General features: G+C 42.7%; 1 protein-coding gene across 1 annotated transcript in view; it reads left to right on the forward strand.

Moving 5' to 3' along the window:
* LTBP3 (latent transforming growth factor beta binding protein 3) overlaps positions 1–21,986 on the forward strand; it is a 262,324-nt gene that overhangs the window by 34,609 nt on the left and 205,729 nt on the right. Inside the window, exon 4 of the mRNA XM_053719982.1 lies at positions 16,677–16,782. Coding sequence (XP_053575957.1) covers positions 16,677–16,782 — 106 coding nt within the window. The remainder of the gene's footprint in view (positions 1–16,676; positions 16,783–21,986) is intronic.

The raw sequence follows: 21,986 nt of genomic DNA on the forward strand, positions 1-21,986 counted from the left end.
AGGATGAGATTGATGGGTATTTACAGGATTTTGAGAGACTGTGCGAGTTACATGATTTGGAGCAGTCCGTATGGGTGCCGGTGCTAGCAGGCAAGCTAGCCGGTAGGGCAGCGGAAGCGTATCGCGCTGTACCCAGGGAGGACAGCAAGGATTACGCTAAAGTGAAGAGAGCGATCTTGGAAAGATATGCCATTACCTCAGAGGCATACCGGCGCAAGTTTAGAGGCCTGCGCAAGCCAGAAAGAGATTCCCATGCAGAGTGGGCCCACAAGCTGGATCAAGCATCTCAGGGGTGGATACAGGCCAGCCAAGCTACCACCATGGAAGAATTGCGACAACTGATGCTGTTGGAGCAATTCGTTAACGGCTTGTCCCCAGAAGCCCAAGAATGGGTGAGAGATCGAAAACCCCTCACCTTAACCGAAGCAGCCAGATTAGCAGACCAGCATTTTGATGCCAGGAGGCACCATGGACTACAGCCTAACAACGGACGGGCTAATATACAATGCCACACCTGCAAGCAGTGGGGACATATGGCACGTGAGTGCACCCAAAATCGGAGCAGACAAGCTTGGAACCAGGTCAGACAGAACCTGGCCCCAAGGGCGGCTGCTCACCATTACCAAACGGAGCCAGCCGCTCATGAGGTGTTGAGCACCCAAGCCGAGGAACCCCTGGGAATTCTGCATGAGGTGATGTCGGTCCAGGGACTTCGGGATTCGGGAGCTACTTTAACCCTGATAGCTCCCCATTTGGTGCCGGATACAGCACCCACTGGCGGATCCGTGGCAGTACGAGGGGCAGGGGGAGCAGTATACCGATTGCCCACTGCTAGAGTGGAGTACAGACCCCCAGTCACCCCAGCAGCTGCCAGTTACCAACCCCCGGCGCACCGCTATACCACACGGCCTCCGGCCACGAACTACCCTCAGAGAGCCCGGTTCAATTCGCGGGGCTACTCACAACCTATTCGGTGCTTTGGATGTAAGCAACTAGGGCACAAAAGACCAGAGTGTCCCCTAAATGCAGCGAATCAAGCACAGTCCTGGAGAAGACCCGCTGGCGGAATCCCACATAATCCTCAGCCTGTGGCCCGCTACGTAGAGGCGCCAGAATGCTGGGGCAGCCTACATGAAGCAGACCCCGTGCAAGCTGCCCACCGGAATAACCGGCAACGGGTTAAAGTGAATGGGAAGGAGGTCAGTTGTCTACGGGATACTGGTGCTACCATGACCTTGCTTCAAGAGAACTTGGTGCCTGAGAAACAGCACACTGGAGACACTGTGGCTGTGAGGGTAGCAGGGGGCACTGTGTTCCGCCTACCTGTTGCCAGGGTACATTTGGATTGGGGAGTGGGCGCTAGACTTGTGAATGTGGGGGTCAAGAAGGACTTACCTGCTGATGTTCTCCTTGGAAATGACTTGGCCCCCCTTGTTTCTGCCTATGCTCCCATGGATCCCGCTAATGTTAACCCTGTGACTACCCAAGCCCAGTCCCTCCGGGAAGAGACGCTTCCATGTTTGGGGTGGGGGCAGTACTGAGCCAAGTTGGAGCAGATGGCGGAGAACACCCCGTAGCTTACTTGAGCCGAAAGTTGTTGCCCCGGACATCCCCAAGCCGATCCGTTGGGATCAGACTGTGTATGCCGGCTTGGTTCTGGGGGAGCATTGTGGCAAACCTAGCCACTTCTGGACTATAACGTAAGAAAGGTTGTCTGTGACAGACCCTTCGGTCAGGACTGAAAGTGTTAACTTTATTTTCTAACCACAAGTGGCTGGCTCCAGCTACAATCTAATTAATGCTTAGCATTCTATTGTTTGATCACCCCCAGAGAGAAACGCCTAAGTGATAAGGAGAGTCAAGAGTGTCCTGTGGTTGAAGTGTTTAAGTAATATAATCCTATTGTATCATGTCAAGGGCGCTTCTCCCTTTTATCTAATGTACAACATTCTTTCAACCTCCATCTGGGGGGGGGGGGGTCAAAAACCTATATAAATCTGTATGCTGCCTTCAAATAAAGTGTTATTCTGTTTAAAACCTGAAAACTGGCTGGGTTGTGAACTGCTGATTCCCTATGCAGGACATTGTTCCCTGGTGTTAACCCTTGGTATCCGGTTGGTACCGTTACAGTTCAGTAACTAGAATCCATCAGCAGATTAGGGGTTAACCAGGTAGCGTAGTGATACAGGCAGGGTTCAGTAACAAGAATCAGTCCAGCAGATTAGGGGTTAACCAGGTAGCGTAGTGAGACAGGCAGGGTTCAGTAACTAGAATCCGTCCAGCAGATTAAGGGTTAACCAGGTAGCGTAGTGAGACAGGCAGGGTTCAGTAACAAGTATCAGTCCAGCGGATAAGGGGTTAACCAGTTAGCGTAGTGAGACAGGCAGGGTTCAGTAACTAGAATCCGTCCAGCAGATTAGGGGTTAACCAGGTAGCGTAGTGAGACAGGCAGGGTTCAGTAACAAGAATCAAGTAGCATAGTAAGGCAGGCAAGATATCAACAACAAAATAGCACACAAAGTAGCACCTATACTTGGGCAGTGACAGATCACTTGCTGCCCGCCAAAGTACCTGGTGGATTGGCGCCAAGAGACCGGCCGGCATCAGGAGCGTGCGGCGATGATGTCAGCACCGCACACATCCTGAGCCGACACAGCCCTAGGCAACGAGCATGGGGAAGACGCTGCAACCTTAGCAACGGGCGGCGTGATATATACTATGTGTATGCTACTATGTGTGTGTCACTGTGTATGTTACTATACTATGTGTATGTTACTATACTATGTGTATGTTACTTTGTGTGTGTCACTGTGTATGTTACTATACTATGTGTATGTTACTTTATGTGTGTCACTGTGTATGCTACTATACTATGTGTATGTTACCATATGTGTGTCACTGTGTATGTTACTATACTATGTGTATGTTACCATGTGTGTGTCACTGTGTATGTTACTATACTATGTGTATGTTACTATGTGTGTGTCACTGTGTATGTTACTATGTGTGTGTCACTGTGTATGTTACTATACTATGTGTATGTTACTATGTGTGTGTCACTGTGTATGTTACTATGTGTGTGTCACTGTGTATGTTACTATGTGTGCTAGTGTGCATGTTACCATGTTGTTTGTCACTGTATGTGTGTGTCACTGTGTATGTTACTATGTGTGTGTCACTGTGTATGTTACTATGTGTGCTAGTGTGCATGTTACCATGTTGTTTGTCACTGTATGTGTGTGTCACTGTGTATGTTACTATGTGTGTGTCACTGTGTATGTTACTATGTGTGCTAGTGTGCATGTTACCATGTTGTTTGTCACTGTATGTGTGTGTCACTGTGTATGTTACTATGTGTGTGTCACTGTGTATGTTACTATGTGTGCTAGTGTGCATGTTACCATGTTGTTTGTCACTGTATGTGTGTGTCACTGTGTATGTTACTATGTGTGTGTCACTGTGTATGTTACTATGTGTGCTAGTGTGCATGTTACCATGTTGTTTGTCACTGTATGTGTGTGTCACTGTGTATGTTACTATGTGTGTGTCACTGTGTATGTTACTATGTGTGCTAGTGTGCATGTTACCATGTTGTTTGTCACTGTATGTGTGTGTCACTGTGTATGTTACTATGTGTGTGTTACTGTGTATGTTACTATGTGTGTGTTACTGTGAATGTTACTATGTGTGCTAGTGTGCATGTTACCATGTTGTTTGTCACTGTATGTGTGTGTCACTGTGTATGTTACTATGTGTGTGTCACTGTGTATGTTACTATGTGTGCATGTTACCGTGTTGTTTGTCACTGTATGTGTGTGTTACTGTGTATGTTACTATGTGTGTGTGTCACTGTGTATGTTACTATGTGTGTGTTACTGTGTATGTTACTATGTGTGCATGTTACCATGTTGTTTGTCACTGTATGTGTGTGTTACTGTGTATGTTATTATGTGTGTGTCACTGTGTATGTTACTATGTGTGCATGTTACCGTGTTGTTTGTCACTGTATGTGTGTGTTACTGTGTATGTTACTATGTGTGTGTGTCACTGTGTATGTTATTATGTGTGTGTTACTGTGTATGTTACTATGTGTGCATGTTACCATGTTGTTTGTCACTGTATGTGTGTGTTACTGTGTATGTTATTATGTGTGCTAGTGTGCTTGTTACCGTGTTGTTTGTCACTGTATGTGTGTGTTACTGTGTATGTTACTATGTGTGTGTCACTGTGTTTGTTACTATGTGTGTGTTACTGTGTATGTTACTATGTGTGCATGTTATCATGTTGTTTGTCACTGTATGTGTGTGTTACTGTGTATGTTACTATGTGTGCTATTGTGCATGTTACCATGTTGTTTGTCACTGTATGTGTGTGTTATTGTGTATGTTACTATGTGTGTGTCACTGTGTATGTTACTATGTGTGTGTTACTGTGTATGTTACTATGTGTGCATGTTACCATGTTGTTTGTCACTGTATGTGTGTGTTACTGTGTATGTTACTATCTGTGTGTTACTGTGTATGTTACTATGTGTGCTATTGTACATGTTACCATGTTGTTTGTCACTGTATGTGTGTGTCACTGTTATTGTGTATGTTACTATGTGTGTGTCACTGTGTATGTTACTATGTGTGTGTCACTGTGTATGTTACTATGTGTGCATGTTACCGTGTTGTTTGTCACTGTATGTGTTTGTTACTGTGTTTGTTACTATGTGTGTGTCACTGTGTATGTTACTATGTGTGTGTTACTGTGTATTTTACTATGTGTGCATGTTACCATGTTGTTTGTCACTGTATGTGTGTGTTACTGTGTATGTTACTATGTGTGCATGTTACCATGTTGTTTGTCACTGTATGTGTGTGTTACTGTGTATGTTACTATGTGTGCATGTTACCATGTTGTTTGTCACTGTATGTGTGTGTTACTGTGTATGTTACTATGTGTGCTATTGTGCATGTTACTATGTTGTTTGTCACTGTATGTGTGTGTTACTGTGTATGTTACTATGTGTGTGTCACTGTGTATGTTACTATGTGTGTGTTACTGTGCATGTTACTATGTTTGTGTCACTGTGCATGTTACTATGTTTGTGTTACAGTGTATGTTACTATGTGTGCTATTGTGCATGCTACTATGTTGATTGTCACTGTATGTGTGTGTGTCACTGTGTATGTTACTATGTTTGTGTTACTGTGTATGCTACTATGTTTGTGTTACTGTGTATGTTACTATGTGTGCTATTGTGCATGTTACCATGTTGTTTGTCACTGTATGTGTGTGTCACTGTGTATGTTATTATGTGTGTGTCACTGTGTATGTTACTATATGTGCTATTGTACATGTTACCATGTTGTTTGTCACTGTATGTGTGTGTTATTGTGTATGTTACTATGTGTGTGTCACTGTGTCTGTTACTATGTGTGCTATTGTGCATGTTACCATGTTGTTTGTCACTGTATGTGTGTGTTACTGTGTATGTTACTATGTGTGTGTCACTGTGTATGTTAATATGTGTGCTATTGTGCATGTTACTATGTTGTTTGTTACTGTATGTGTGTGTCTGTCACTGTGTATGTTACTATGTGTGCTATTGTGCATGTTACTATGTTGTTTGTCACTGTATGTGTGTGTCACTGTGTATGTTATTATGTGTGTGTCACTGTGTATGTTACTATGTGTGCTATTGTGCATGTTACTATTTTGTTTGTCACTGTATGTGTGTGTCACTGTGTATGTTACTATGTGTGTGTTAGTGTGTATGTTACTATATGTGCTATTGTACATGTTACCATGTTGTTTGTCACTGTATGTGTGTGTTATTGTGTATGTTACTATGTGTGTGTCACTGTGTCTGTTACTATGTGTGCTATTGTGCATGTTACCATGTTGTTTGTCACTGTATGTGTGTGTTACTGTGTATGTTACTATGAGGGATATTTATCAAGCCGTCAACCGCAAATATGCTGGAATTCCGCAGCGTAATTGTGGTGAGCCTGATTCAACCTATTTATAAAAGCCTATAAACCGGCAAAAGTCGGAATCTGTGACTTAACATACGATCCGCCGGTCTCAATCCGACACAGATTGATGCTTACGTCATTACAGATGTTCCGAATATAAATTTGGCACAATCTGATAACGTTGGCTGGTTATCAAATTTCTAACAGGTACGTTCGCCACTATTCTGGCCCAGCATACCTGGTTTTCAATCCGCCACCCTGGAGGCCGCGGATGCAATAGAAATCAATGGGAGTCTGAAAGTAGCGAAAGCTTATGTTCGATGCAGCTCGATATCCCATTGATTTCTATGGTAGAATAAAAGTTACGTTTACACCTAAAATCTAACATAAACCCTGAGTCTAAACACCCCTTATCTGCCGCCCCCGACATCGGCGCCACCTACATAATGTTATTAACCCCTATTCCGCCACTCCCCGACATCGCCGCAACTAAATAAATATATTAACCCCTATTCCGCCACTCCCGGACCCCGCCGCAACTAAATAAATATATTAACCCCTATTCCGCCGCTCCCGGACCCCGCCGCCACCTAAATAAATGTATTAACCCCTATCCCGCTGTTCCCAGAGCCCACCGCAACTAAATAAATGTATTAACCCCTATCCCACCGCTCCCGGAGCTCACCACAACTCTAATAAAGTTATTAACCCCTGTCCCGCCGCTCCCGGACCCCGCCGCAACTAAATAAATGTATCAACCCCTAAACCCCGGGCCTCCCACATCACTACCACTTACTAAACCTAATAACCCCTAAACCTCCAGCCCCCCACATAGCCATAAACTAAATTAAGCTATTAACCCCTAAACCTAACAACCTGCTAACTTTACATTAAAACTACAACATCCCTATCTTATAATAAATTTAAACTTACCTTTAGAATTAAAATAAACTATATTAAACTACTAATTAACCTACCCTAACTATTATACTAAAATTACATTAAACTAAAAATTAAATTAACTATATTACATATTTAAAATCCTAACCCTACTAAAAAATTATAAATATCTACTATTAAAAATTACTAAGTTACAAAAAATAACAACAAAGTTACACAAAATAATATTACACAAAAAGAAAATTTATGCTTACCTGATAAATTTGTTTCTTTTTAGACACGATGAGTCCACGGATCATCTTAATTACTACTGGGATATTCACCTCCTGGTCAGCAGGAGGAGGCAAAGAGCACCACAGCAGAGCTGTTAAATAGCTCTTCCCTTCCCTCCCACTCAAGTCATTCGACCGAAGTTAGGAAGAGAAAGGAAAAGCCAAGGTACAGAGGTGTCTGAAGTTTACAATAACCCACAACCTGTCTAAAAGACCAGGGCGGGCCGTGGACTCATCGTGTCTAAAAAGAAACAAATTTATGAGGTAAGCATAAATTTTCTTTTCTTTTTTAATACACGATGAGTCCACGGATCATCTTAATTACTACTAGGATTCAATACCCAAGAGTACACAGATGATACGGGAGGGACAAGATAGGGAACCTAAACGGAAGGCACCACTGCTTGAAGAACCTTTCTCCAAAAAGCGGCCTCAGCCGAGGCAAAAGTGTCAAATTTGTAGAACTTTGAAAAAGTGTGAAGAGAGGGCCAATTCGCAGCCTTGCAAATCTGTTCCACAGAAGCTTCGTTTTTGAACGCCCATGAGGAAGCAACAGCCCTTGTAGAATGAGACGTAACTCTCTCAGGAGGCTGCTGCCCAGCAGTCTCATATGCATAACGTATGATACTCTTCAGCCAAAAAGAAAGAGAAGTAGCCGTAGCTTTCTGTCCATTACATTTTCCTGATAAAATCACAAACAAAGAAGAAGACTGCCGAAAGTCCTTAGTCGCCTGCAAGTAAAAATTTAAAGCATGGACCACGTCCAAATTGTGCAGAAGTCTTTCCTTCTGAGAAGAAGGATTAGGACACAAGGAAGGAACCACAATCTCTTGATTAATGTTCCGATCAGAAACAACCTTAGGAAGAAATCCTAGTTTAGAACGTAAAACTACCTTATCTGAATGGAAAATAAGATAAGGAGATTCATACTGCAATGCTGAGAGCTCTGACACTCTCCGAGCAGAAGAAATAGCAACCAGAAATAAAACTTTCCAAGATAATAGCTTAATATCTAAGGAATGCATAGGCTCAAACGTAGCCCCTTGAAGAACTTTGAGAACCAAATTAAGGCTCCATGGAGGAGTAACTGGTTTAAACACAGGCCTGATCCTGACCAAGGCCTGACAAAAAGATTGTACATCTGGGACATCCGCCAGACGTTTGTGTAACAAAATAGATAAGGCCGAGATCTGATCCTTTAGGGAGCTCGTCGATAAACCCTTCTCCAAACCTTCTTGGAGAAAAGGCAAAACTCTAGGAATCCTAACTCTACTCCATGAGTAGCCCTTGTATTCGCACCAATAGAGATATTTACGTCAAATCTTATGGTAAATCCTTCCAGTTACAGGATTACGAGCCTGAACCATGGTCTCTATGACCGAATCAGAAAAACTCAGCTTGGATAAAATTAAGCGTTCAATCTCCAAGGAGTCAGCTTCAGAGAAACTAGATTTGGGTGAAGGAAGGGCCCCTGAATCAGAAGGTCCTTCCTCCATGTGAGTCTCCAAGGAGGCAGAGATGCCATCTCCACCAGATCCACATACCAAATCCTGCGAGGCCAGGCCGGTGCTATGAGGATCACCGAAGCTCTTTCCTGCTTGATTCGAGCAATTACCCGAGGAAGAAGAGCAAACGGAGGATATAGGTATGCTAGACTGAAGGTCCAAGGGACCGCTAGAGCATCTATCAGTTCCACCTGGGGGTCCCTGGACCTCGATCCGTATCTCGGTAACTTGGCAGTCTGACGGGATGCCATGAGATCCAATTCCGGCTGACCCCACTTGAGAATCAGAGTGGAGAACACTTCCGGATGGAGTTCCCTCTCCCCCGGATGAAAGGTCTGCCTGCTCAGAAAATCCGCCTCCCAGTTGTCCACCCCTGGGATATGGATCGCCGATAGACAACAAGTGTGGGTCTCTGCCCACTGGATTATTTTGGTTACCTCTGTCATCGCTAAGGAACTCCTCGTTTCTAGAATGTTTATAGGAAGAAAAAACTCTGACTGAGTCCAAACTCCCTGAGCCTTTAGGGAGCCCCATACTGCTCCCCACCCCAAAAGGCTGGCGTCTGTTGTCACAATCACCCAAGACGGTCTGCGAAAGCAGGTTCCCTGGGAGAGATGATCCAGAGACAACCACCATTGGAGAGAGTCCCTTGTCTCCTGCTCCAGAGTTATTCGAGGAGAGAAGTCTGCATAATCTCCGTTCCATTGCCTGAGCATGCTTAACTGCAGAGGTCTGAGATGGAAACAAGCAAACGGGGTGATGTCCATTGCCACCACCATCAGCCCGATTAACTCCGTACACTGAGCCACTGACGGCTGAGGAGTGGACTGAAGGACTAGACAAGTATCGATAATATTTGATTTCCTGACTTCTGTCAGAAAAATCTTCATGGACAAGGAGTCTATTATGGTTATCAAGAAAGTTACTCTTGTGTCTGGAACTAGGGAACTCTTTCCCAAATTTACCTTCCACCCGTGAGCTCTCAGGAATGATAACACTATGTCGGTGTGGGATATTGCTTGCTGAAAAGATGGTGCCTGGACTAGAATGTCGTCCAGATAAGGCGCCACCCCAATGCCCCTTGAACGAAGGACCGCCAACAGAGACTGCCTCTGGGAGGAAAACTTTTGAACTCCAATTTGTATCCCTGAGAGACTATTTCTATCGCCCAGGGATCCTGAACGTCCCGAACCCAAGCTTGAACGAAGAAGGAAAGTCTGCCCCCTACCAGATCCGGTCCCGGATCGGGGGCATGCCCTTCATGCTGTTTTGGATTCAGTAGCCGGCTTCTTGGATTGTTTACCCTTGTTCCAAGACTGGTTGGGTCTCCAAGTAGGCTTAGATTGTTCCTGCTTAAAGGAGGAAGAGGAAGAATTTCCTTTGAAATTTCAAAAGGAATGAAAATTACTCTGTCGTCCCTTTTGTTTGTTTCTCTTATCCTGAGGGAGTAGATGACCCTTACCTCCCGTGATATCAGAAATAATTTCTGACAGGCCAGGTCCAAACAGGGTTTTCCCCTTGTAAGGAATCGCTAAACGCTTAGTCTTAGTTGACACATCCGCAGACCAAGGTTTTAACCATAAGGCTCTGTGGGCTAGGACAGAGAAACCCAAGCTCTTAGCTGCCAGTTTAATAATCTGAAGTCAAGCGTCCGTAATAAAAGCATTAGCTAGCTTCAGAGCCTTTATCCTGTCTTGCATCTCCTCCAAGGAAGTCTCAGTCCTGAGAGACTCAGACAGAGCATCAAACCAATATGCTGGCGCACTAGTGATGGTAGCAATGCACGCAGCAGGCTGTAATAGCAGACCCTGGTGATCATAAAGCTTTTTAAGCAAACCCTCTAACTTCTTGTCCATAGGATCTTTGAAAGCACAACTATCCTCTATGGGAATAGTAATTCTCTTGGCTAAGGTGGAAACCCCCCCTCCACCTTAGGAACTGTTTGCCAAGCCTCCTTCAAAGAGTCAGCTATGGGAAACATCTTCTTAAAAATAGGGGAGGGAGAAAAGGGAAAGCCTGGTCTCTCCCACTCCTTAGTAACGATCTCCAAAGCTCACTTTGGAACCGGAAATACGTCTGAGTAAGAAGGAACTTTTAAATATCTGTCTAACTTACTAGACTTGGTAGGGGCAACCACAACCATGGAGTCACAGTCGTCTAAAGTAACCAAAACCTCCCTGAGTAACAGGCGGAGGTGTTCTAGTTTAAACCTAAAAGTTACAACCTCTGGGTCCGTCAGAGGCAATGAACTTTCTGAGTCTGAAATTTTGCCTTCAGATGAAACCTCAATACCCTCCTCCTCAGGTCCTTGGGAGGGTACGTCCGAGATTGCCACCATTGCATCAGAAACCTCACTTTCTGCATGTTTGGCTTTCCTCTTACGTTTGCCTTGTAGCATTGGGAAAGCAGACAACACATCAGAAATTGTAGAAGACATGAGAGAGGCTATGTCTTTTAAAGTAACTCCAGCGGGTGCTAGAGCAGAGGTCCAGGGCACTGCTTGTGCAGACGGTACACTTTGGGACGTTTGGGGAGAAAGCTGCAGCATAACTTGACCCCGTCAGAAGACCCTGGGGCAACATCAGCCTTAGAAAAATTTTGCTCAGAAAAAATATGATCCCTTAAACTTAAAGTCCTCTGAATACATGTGGGACAGAAAGGGATTGGTGGTTCCACATTAGCTTCCAAACACAAGGAGCAAGAAACATCCTGCAAGGCCCCTTGGTCCATATTTGTTCACAATTGATCTTTTTATGCAATAAAAATAATATTTCAAAAAAATGTTACTGTCTCTTTAAAATTAAAGAGACAACTATTTTACTTTACTGCTTTAATGATAATTTTTGGCACTAAACTATCCTAGAGTAAGAATAAAAAACACATCTGCACCTCATAAGCTGTGCTGAGGTGCTCCTACCTGACCAGCAAAAACGGTAGCTAGAGATTCCAAACAGCGCAATCACCACACGGTCTGGTGCGCTGCAGAGTCTAAAAACTTCACAGAACAAGCTTCCTTAACCGGTGTTAGAAACGCATGCTCTAACACAAACCATGCGCTTCTACACCGCTCCTCAAGAAATGCCAACTGACTAACTTCCAGACTGATGCGCAATGGAAATGGCGCGAGTAGGAAGCTCTGCCCATCGTGGGAGTGTTATCACCACAATAAAAAACGTTAACGTCTTTGAATAAAAAGACTTATAAAAAGTGAACAACCACCTGAGCAAATGGGTCCCCAGCCCCAGTACCAGCAGCTAACTCTGTCCATTATCCCTCCTAACTAGGAGAGTTTTTGTGTCCTCTTTTTATAGCACTTAACTCTGTTTATAGGTAATGGTCTGCTAGCTCTTTCCAGGGTCCCCCCAGAAATAAATAAAGTAGCACTTACCGTAACTGCCGCCTGACAGCTAGGCAACTCACAGGCTTAAGAGGTCCTCTCCCTCCCATTGACCTGTGCAAAACGGCATGCTGAGTAACTCTTTTCCTTAGACTAAGGCATATAGGGCAGCAAAAACATGGGAGGCGCAGTGAGAATTATGTCCCACAAGTTCCCATTACTCTAAAGCCACCAAAGCCCTACTGAAGAGACTGATATGGACTACAGCTACACCCTAGAACAAAGCAGCACAATCTTGTACTACTTTAAAAATAATAAACTCATGATTGAAAAATCTATACTAACACCTCACTTTACCTCTTCCTATCACTAACGTAGGCAAAGAGAATGACTGGAGTGGGAGGGAAGGGAGGAGCTATTTAACAGCTCTGCTGTGGTGCTCTTTGCCTCCTCCTGCTGACCAGGAGGTGAATATCCCAGTAGTAATTAAGATGATCCATGGACTCATCGTGTCTTAAAAAAGAAATAAAAAACACTAAGTTACACAAATTAACAATTAAATTAACTATATTACATATTTAAAAACCTAACCCTACTCAAGTTATTTAAATCTACTATTAAAAATTACTAAGTTACAAAAAAATAACAACTAAGTTACAAAAAATAAAAAACACTAAGTTACACAAAATAAAAAAATAAATGATCAAATATTTAAACTAATTACACCTAATCTAATAGCCCTATCAAAATAAAAAGACCCCCAAAATAAAAAACCCCATAGCCTACAATAAACTGCCAATGGCCCTTAAAAGGGCCTTTTGCAGGGCATTGCCCCAAATAAATTAGCTCTTTTACCTGTAAAATAAAATACAAACACCCCCCCAACAGTAAAACCCACTACCCACACAACCAAACCCCCAAAATATAAACCTATCTAAAAAACCTAAGCTCCCCATTGCCCTGAAAAGGGCATTTATATGGGCATTGCCCTTAAAAGGGCATTTAGCTTTTTTCCAGCCCAAAGTCCCTAACCTAAAATTAAAACCCACCCAATAAAGCCTTAAAAAAAAAACTAACACTAACTCCCGAAGATCCACTTACAGTTTTCGAAGACCGGACATCCATCCTCATCCAAGCAGCAGAAGTCCTCAGCGAAGTCGGCAGAAGTCTTCATCCAAGCGGGCCGAAGTCTTCATCCAAGTGGGCAGAAGTCTTCATCCAGACGGCATCTTCTATCTTCATCCATCCGGTGCGGAGCGGCTCCATATTCAAGACATCCAGCGCGGAGCATCCTCTTCTTACAACGAATCTTGAAGAATGAAGTTTCCCTTTAAATTATGTCATCCAAGATGGCATCCCTTACATTCCGATTGGCTGATAGAATTCTATCAGCCAATCGGAATTAAGGGGGGAAAATCCTATTGGCTGTTGCAATCAGCTAATAGGATTGAGCTTTCATCCTATTGGCTGATCCAATCAGCCAATAGGATTGAGCTCGCATTCTATTGGCTGATTGGAATAGTTAATAGAATGCAAGTTCAATCCTATTGGCTGATTGGATCAGCCAATAGGATGAAAGCTCAATCCTATTGGCTGACTGCAATAGTCAATTGGATTTTTCCCCCTTAATTCCGATTGGCTGACAGAATTCTATCAGCCAATCGGAATGTAAGAGACGCCATCTTGGATGACATCATTTATAGGAAACTTCATTCTTCAAGAGACGTCGGAAGAAGAGGATGCTCTGCGCCGGATGTCTTGAAGATGGAGCTGCTCCGCACCGGATGGATGAAGATAGAAGATGCCATCTGGATGAAGACTTCTGCCAGCTTGGATGAAGACTTCGGCCCGCTTGGATGAAGACTTCAAAAACTGTAAGTGGATCTTTGTAGGTTATTGATAGGTTTTTTTAAGGGTTTATTGGGTGAGTTTTAATTTTAGGTTAGGGACTTTGAGCTGAAAAAGAGCTAAATGCCCTTTTAAAGGCAATGCCGATACAATTGCCCTTTTCAGGGCAATGGGGAGCTTAGGTTTTTTAGATAGGATTTTATTTGGGGGGGGTGGTTGTATGGGTGGTGGGTTTTACTGTTGGGGGGTTGTATTTTATTTTACAGGTAAAAGAGCTGATTTCTTTGGGGCAATGCCCCGCAAAAGGCCCTTTTAAGGGCCATTGGTAGTTTATTGTAGGCTAGGTTTTTTATTATTTTGGGGGGCTTTTTTATTTTGATAGGACTATTAGATTAGGTGTAATTAGTTTAAATATTTGATCATTTATTTTTTATTTTGTGTAACTTAGTGTTTTTTATTTTTTGTAACTTAGTTGTTATTTTTTGTAACTTAGTGATTTTTAATAGTAGATTTAAATAAATTGAGTAGGGTTAGGTTTTTAAATATGTAATATAGTTAATTTAATTGCTAGTTTAATGTAATTTTATTATAATAGTTAGGGTAGGTTAATTAATAGTTTAATATAGTTTAATGTAATTTTAGTATAATAGTTAGGGTAGGTTAATTAATAGTTTAATATAGTTCAATGTAATTTTAGTATAATAGTTAGGGTAGGTTAATTAGTAGTTTAATATAGTTTAGTTAATAGGTTTAGTAAGTGGTAGTGATGTGGGAGGCCAGGGGTTTAGTGGTTAATACATTTATTTAGTTGTGGTGGGCTCCGAGAGTGGAGGGATAGGAGTTAATAACTTTATTTAGTTGCGGTGGGCTCTGGGAGCAGCGGGATGGGGGTTAATAACTTTATTTAGTTGTGGTGGGCTCCGGAAGCAGCGGGATAGGGGTTAATAGCTTTATTAGAGTTGCGGTGGGCTCCGGGAGCAGCGGGATAGGGGTGAATCATTTTATTAGAGTTGCGGTGTGCTCCGGGAGCAGCAGGATGGGGGTTAATAACTTTATTAAGTTGCGGCGGGGTCCGGGAGCGGCAGGATAGGGGTTAAACATTTTAGTATAGTGGCGGTGTTTAGTGACAGGATATAAATAAAGTTGGGAAAAAGCCGAATAGCAGCGAGATCGATGACTGTTAGTTAACAACAGTCCGCTGCTAATCGCCCCGTACTTTGTGCGCGGCATTTTGACAGCTTTTTTTTATAAATAAGTAATGTGTATTCAGGTCCGCGGCCGCGATGTTAGGCGATGTTAGGCGAGCGTATTGGTGCCGGTGAATGCAGCATAGTTAACGGCTTGATAATTCGGCCTCTATGTGTGCTATTGTGCATGTTACCATGTTGTTTGTCACTGTATGTGTGTGTCACTGTGCATGTTACTATACTATGTGTAGGTTACTATACTATGTGTATGTTACTATGCTACACATATGTTACTATACTATGTGTGTGTTACTATGTTGTTTATCACTGTATGTGTGTGTCACTGTGTATGTTACTATGTGTGCTATTGTGCATGTTATCATGTTGTTTGTCACTGTATGTGTGTCACTGTGCATGTTACTATACTATGTGTAGGTTACTATATTATGTGCATGTTACTATGCTACACGTATGTTACTATACTATGTGTGGGTTACTATGTTGTTTGTCACTGTATGTGTGTGTCACTGTGCATTTTACTATACTATGTGTAGGTTACTGTATTATGTGCATGTTACTATGCTACACGTATGTTACTATACTATGTGTGGGTTACTATGTTGTTTGTCACTGTATGTGTGTCACTGTGTATGTTACTATGTGTACTATTGTACATGTTATCATGTTGTTTGTCACTGTATGTGTGTGTCACTGTGCATGTTACTATACTATGTGTAGTTTACTATATTATGTGCATGTTACTATGCTACACGTATGTTACTATACTATTTGTGGGTTACTATGTTGTTTGTCACTGTATGTGTGTCACTGTGCATGTTACTATACTATGTGTAGGTTACTATATTATGTGCATGTTACTATGCTACACTTATGTTACTATACTATGTGTGGGTTACTATGTTGTTTGTCACTGTATGTGTGTGTCACTGTGTATGTTACTATGTGTGCTATTGTACATGTTATCATGTTGTTTGTCACTGTATGTGTGTGTCACTGTGCATGTTACTATACTATGTGTAGGTTACTATATTATGTGCATGTTACTATGCTACAAGTATGTTACTATACTATGTGTGGGTTACTATGTTGTTTGTCACTGTATGTGTGTGTCACTGTGCATGTTACTATACTATGTGTAGGTTACTATATTATGTGTATGTTACTATGCTACACATATGTTACTATACTATGTGTGTGTTACTATGTTGTTTATCACTGTATGTGTGTGTCACTGTGTATGTTACTATGTGTGCTATTGTACATGTTATCATGTTGTTTGTCACTGTATGTGTGTGTCACTGTGCATTTTACTATACTATGTGTAGGTTACTATATTATGTGTATGTTACTATGCTACACATATGTTACTATACTATGTGTGTGTTACTATGTTGTTTATCACTGTATGTGTGTGTCACTGTGTATGTTACTATGTGTGCTATTGTACATGTTATCATGTTGTTTGTCACTGTATGTGTGTGTCACTGTGCATGTTACTATACTATGTGTAGGTTACTATATTATGTGCATGTTACTATGCTACACGTATGTTACTATACTATGTGTGGGTTACTATGTTGTTTGTCACTGTACATGTTACTTTGTGTGTGTCTCTGTATAAACTCATAATATTTATGTCACAGTGCGGCACTAACCCTCTGCCTGGGCTGACCAAGGAGGAAGACTGCTGTGGAAGCGTAGGGACAGCATGGGGACAACACAAGTGTCACAAGTGTCCTCAGCTTTCATGTGAGTATCCTACATTAGTAGAATAAATCTTTCTTTTTATGGTCAGCTCTTATGCAGCCAACATAGCAACACTAAATACATGTAATAGCAATACAGTGTATATCTAAGTGAGAGAGATCTATAAGTATATGTAGAGAGGGAGATAGAGAGAGTCAGAGAGAGGGAGAGAAAATGAAGTGAGAGAGTCAGAGAGAGGGAGAGAGAGAGAAGGGAGTGAGAGAGTCAGAGAGAGGGAGAGAGAGAAGGGAGTGAGAGAGTCAGAGAGAGGGAGAGAGAGAAGGGAGTGAGAGAGTCAGAGAGAGGGAGAGAGAAGGGAGTGAGAGAGTCAGAGAGAGGGAGAGAGAGAAGGGAGTGAGAGAGTCAGAGAGAGGGAGAGAGAAGGGAGTAGGGAGAGAGAGTCAGAGAGAGGGAGAGAGAAGGGAGTGAGAGAGTCAGAGAGAGGGAGAGAGAGAAATTAGGAGAGAGAGAGTCAGAGAGAGGGAGAGAGAAGGGAGTGAGAGAGTCAGAGAGAGGGAGAGAGAGAAGGGAGGAGGGAGATAGTCAGAGAGAGGGAGAGAGAAGGGAGTAGGGAGAGAGAGTCAGAGAGAGGGAGAGGGAAGGGAGGAGGGAGAGAGAGTCAGAGAGAGGGAGAGAGAGAAATGAGGAGAGAGAGAGTCAGAGAGAGGGAGAGAGAAGGGAGTGAGAGAGTCAGAGAGAGGGAGAGAGAGAAGGGAGGAGGGAGAGAGTCAGAGAGAGGGAGAGAGAAGGGAGTAGGGAGAGAGAGTCAGAGAGAGGGAGAGGGAAGGGAGGAGGGAGAGAGAGTCAGAGAGAGAGAGAGGGAAGGGAGGAGGGAAAGAGAGTCAGATGGAGAGAGATGGGCCAACAGAGAGTCAGACAGAGAGGGAAAGAGAGTGAGCAACATGAGAGAGTGAGAGACATGTGATTATGGAGTAGAAGAGAAATGCTAAAGACACCAATATGAGAGAAGATCACTTCCAGAATCAGCTCAGATGCCACATTCAGTAAAGATATATTTATGTGCTTTATGGAGAAGAAAGCACAGTCAGGTGAGCAGCGGACAACATCGCCACATGCAGAGACCCCCTATTCTTACTTTTACTGCAACTCCTGCAGCCACATAAAGGTCCTGTCAGGAACTGCTGAACAAAAGAGAAGACAACTGGACACTATCAGGGATTTGAACCTGTGATTGGTGCCAGAAGGGCTGTAGCCTTCCTCACTGACCTATATGTCTGTCTGGTTATACATGTGAGCTGTGTCTGTCCCCTATCTGACTCCTCCTTGCACCCTGATGCATCCCTGATTACCACCCTATTTAAACCATCTCCTCTGTGTTGTTACACAGTATTTATAGTGCTTGTGGCTAGTTCTCATGGATAGCTTCATCTCTGGACCTCTGCTGCCTGCACTGATCTGGTGCCTGTCTGGTCTTATTTCCTTATGCCTCTTGTTAATACTTATTTGTACTGTTTGCCCTGCCTGTGGGCTCTCTGCTGTTTCTGATGCAAAGTGAGAAATGCCATATAATTCCCTAAGCCAATAAAATCCCCTCTTATACCTCAGTTATGTCCAACTCTATAGAGACTGAAACCTCCCCAGCATGCCCCATAATAACCCTGAGAGGCAAAAGAGAGAGGGCGCAAGAGGGGGATTTGTTGGTTTGTATATTCATTTATGTAGCCTGAGAGGAAAGAAAGTGAGGGAGAGAGAGGGGGAGAGAGAAGACAGAAGAAATGGAGGAGAAAAAGAGGATGAGAGATAGAGAGACACAGGACAGAGAGACTGAAAAGGAGATAGAGGAGGAGGAAAAAGAGTGAGTGTGAGAGCAAGAGAGACATATGAGAGGGGAGTGAGTGTAAGAGGGAGATGTGTTTATTTGTATGTACATCTATACTTGTCTATGTATCTCTGAGAGTGAGTGTGAGTGCAAGGGGGAGATGTATTTATTTGTATGTACATCTATACTTGTCTATGTATCTCTGAGAGTGAGTGTGAGTGCAAGAGAGACATATGAGAGGGGAGTGAGTGCAAGAGGGAGATGTGTTTATTTGTATGTATATCTATACTTGTCTATGTATCTCTGAGAGTGAGTGAGTGTGAGAGCAAGAGAGACATAGGAGATGAGTGTAAGAGGGAGATGTATTTATTTGTATGTACATCTATACTTGTCTATGTATCTCTGAGAGTGAGTGTGAGTGCAAGAGAGACATATGAGAGGGGAGTGAGTGCAAGAGGGAGATGTATTTATTTGTATGTACATCTATACTTGTCTATGTATCTCTGAGAGTGAGTGTGAGTGCAAGAGGGAGATGTATTTATTTGTATGTACATCTATACTTGTCTATGTATCTCTGAGAGTGAGTGAGTGTGAGAGCAAGAGAGACATAGGAGATGAGTGTAAGAGGGAGATGTATTTATTTGTATGTACATCTATACTTGTCTATGTATCTCTGAGAGTGAGTGTGAGTGCAAGAGAGACATATGAGAGGGGAGTGAGTGCAAGAGGGAGATGTATTTATTTGTATGTACATCTATACTTGTCTATGTATCTCTGAGAGTGAGTGTGAGTGCAAGAGGGAGATGTATTTATTTGTATGTACATCTATACTTGTCTATGTATCTCTGAGAGTGAGTGTGAGTGCAAGAGAGACAGAGGAGAGGGGAGTGAGTGCAAGAGGGAGATGTGTTTATTTGTATGTACATCTATACTTGTCTATGTATCTCTGAGAGTGAGTGAGTGTGAGTGCAAGAGAGAAATATGAGAGGGGAGTGAGTGCAAGAGGGAGATGTGTTTATTTGTATGTACATCTATACTTGTCTATGTATCTCTGAGAGTGAGTGTGAGTGCAAGAGAGACAGAGAAGAGGGGAGTGAGTGCAAGAGGGAGATGTATTTATTTATATGTAATCTATACTTGTCTATGTATCTCTGAGAGTGAGTGTGAGAGCAAGAGAGACATATGAGAGGGGAGTGAGTGCAAGAGGGAGATGTGTTTATTTGTATGTACATCTATACTTGTCTATGTATCTCTGAGAGTGAGTGAGTGTGAGAGCAAGAGAGACATATGAGAGGGAAGTGAGTGCAAGAGGGAGATGTGTTTATTTGTATGTACATCTATACTTGTCTATGTATCTCTGAGAGTGAGTGAGTGTGAGAGCAAGAGAGACATATGAGAGGGAAGTGAGTGCAAGAGGGAGATGTGATTATTTGTATGTACATCTATACTTGTCTATGTATCTCTGAGAGTGAGTGAGTTTGAGTGCAAGAGAGACATAGGAGAGGGGACTGAGTGCAAGAGGGAGATGTATTTATTTATATGTACATCTATACTTGTCTATGTATATCTGAGAGTGAGTGAGTGAGTGAGTGAGTGGGTGTGAGTGCAAGAGAGACATAGGAGAGGGGAGTGAGTGCAAGAGGGAGATGTATTTATTTATATGTACATCTATACTTGTCTATGTATCTCTGAGAGTGAGTGAGTGAGTGAGTGTGAGTGCAAGAGAGGCATATGAGAGGGAAGTGAGTGCAAGAGGGAGATGTGATTATTTGTATGTACATCTATACTTGTCTATGTATCTCTGAGAGTGAGTGAGTGAGTGTGAGAGCAAAAGAGACATATGAGAGGGAAGTGAGTGCAAGAGGGAGATGTGATTATTTGTATGTACATCTATACTTGTCTATGTATCTCTGAGAGTGAGTGAGTGAGTGTGAGAGCAAGAGAGACATATGAGAGGGGAGTGAGTGCAAGAGGGAGATGTGTTTATTTGTATGTACATCTATACTTGTCTATGTATCTCTGAGGGTCAGTGAGTGAGTGTGAGAGCAAAAGAGACATATGAGAGGGAAGTGAGTGCAAGAGGGAGATGTGATTATTTGTATGTACATCTATACTTGTCTATGTATCTCTGAGAGTGAGTGAGTGAGTGTGAGAGCAAGAGAGACATATGAGAGGGGAGTGAGTGCAAGAGGGAGATGTGTTTATTTGTATGTACATCTATACTTGTCTATGTATGTCTGAGAGTCAGTGAGTGAGTGAGTGAGTGAGTGTGAGAGCAAGAGAGACATATGAGAGGGGAGTGAGTGCAAGAGGGAGATGTGATTATTTGTATGTATATCTATACTTGTCTATGTATCTCTGAGAGTCAGTGAGTGAGTGTGAGAGCAAGAGAGGCAGAGGAGAGGGGAGTGAGTGCAAGAGGGAGATGTATTTATTTGTATGTATATCTATACTTGTCTATGTATCTCTGAGAGTGAGTGAGTGTGAGAGCAAGAGAGACATATGAGAGGGAAGTGAGTGCAAGAGGGAGATGTGATTATTTGTATGTACATCTATACTTGTCTATGTATCTCTGAGAGTGAGTGAGTGTGAGAGCAAGAGAGACATATGAGAGGGGAGTGAGTGCAAGAGGGAGATGTGTTTATTTGTATGTATATCTATACTTGTCTATGTATCTCTGAGAGTGAGTGAGTGTGAGAGAAAGAGAGACATATGAGAGGGAAGTGAGTGCAAGAGGGAGATGTGATTATTTGTATGTACATCTATACTTGTCTATGTATCTCTGAGAGTGAGTGAGTGAGTGAGTGTGAGAGCAAGAGATACATATGAGAGGGGAGTGAGTGCAAGAGGGAGATGTGTTTATTTGTATGTACATCTATACTTGTCTATGTATCTCTGAGAGTGAGTGAGTGTGAGAGCAAGAGAGACATATGAGAGGGGAGTGAGTGCAAGAGGGAGATGTGTTTATTTGTATGTACATCTATACTTGTCTATGTATGACTGAGAGTCAGTGAGTGAGTGAGTGTGAGAACAAGAGAGACATATGAGAGGGGAGTGAGTGCAAGAGGGAGATGTGATTATTTGTATGTACATCTATACTTGTCTATGTATCTCTAAGAGTCAGTGAGTGAGTGTGAGAGCAAGAGAGGCAGAGGAGAGGGGAGTGAGTGCAAGAGGGCGATGTATTTATTTATATGTACATCTATACTTGTCTATGTATCTCTGAGAGTGAGTGAGTGAGTGAGTGTGAGTGCAAGAGGGAGATGTATTTATTTGTATGTACATCTATACTTGTCTATGTATATCTGAGAGTGAGTGAGTGAGTGTGAGAGCAAGAGAGACATAGGAGAGGGGAGATGAGTGTAAGAGGGAGATGTATTTATTTATATGTACATCTATACTTGTCTATGTATATCTGAGAGTGAGT

This window comes from Bombina bombina, chromosome 7 (assembly GCF_027579735.1).
Source record: "Bombina bombina isolate aBomBom1 chromosome 7, aBomBom1.pri, whole genome shotgun sequence".
Lineage (NCBI taxonomy): Eukaryota > Metazoa > Chordata > Amphibia > Anura > Bombinatoridae > Bombina > Bombina bombina.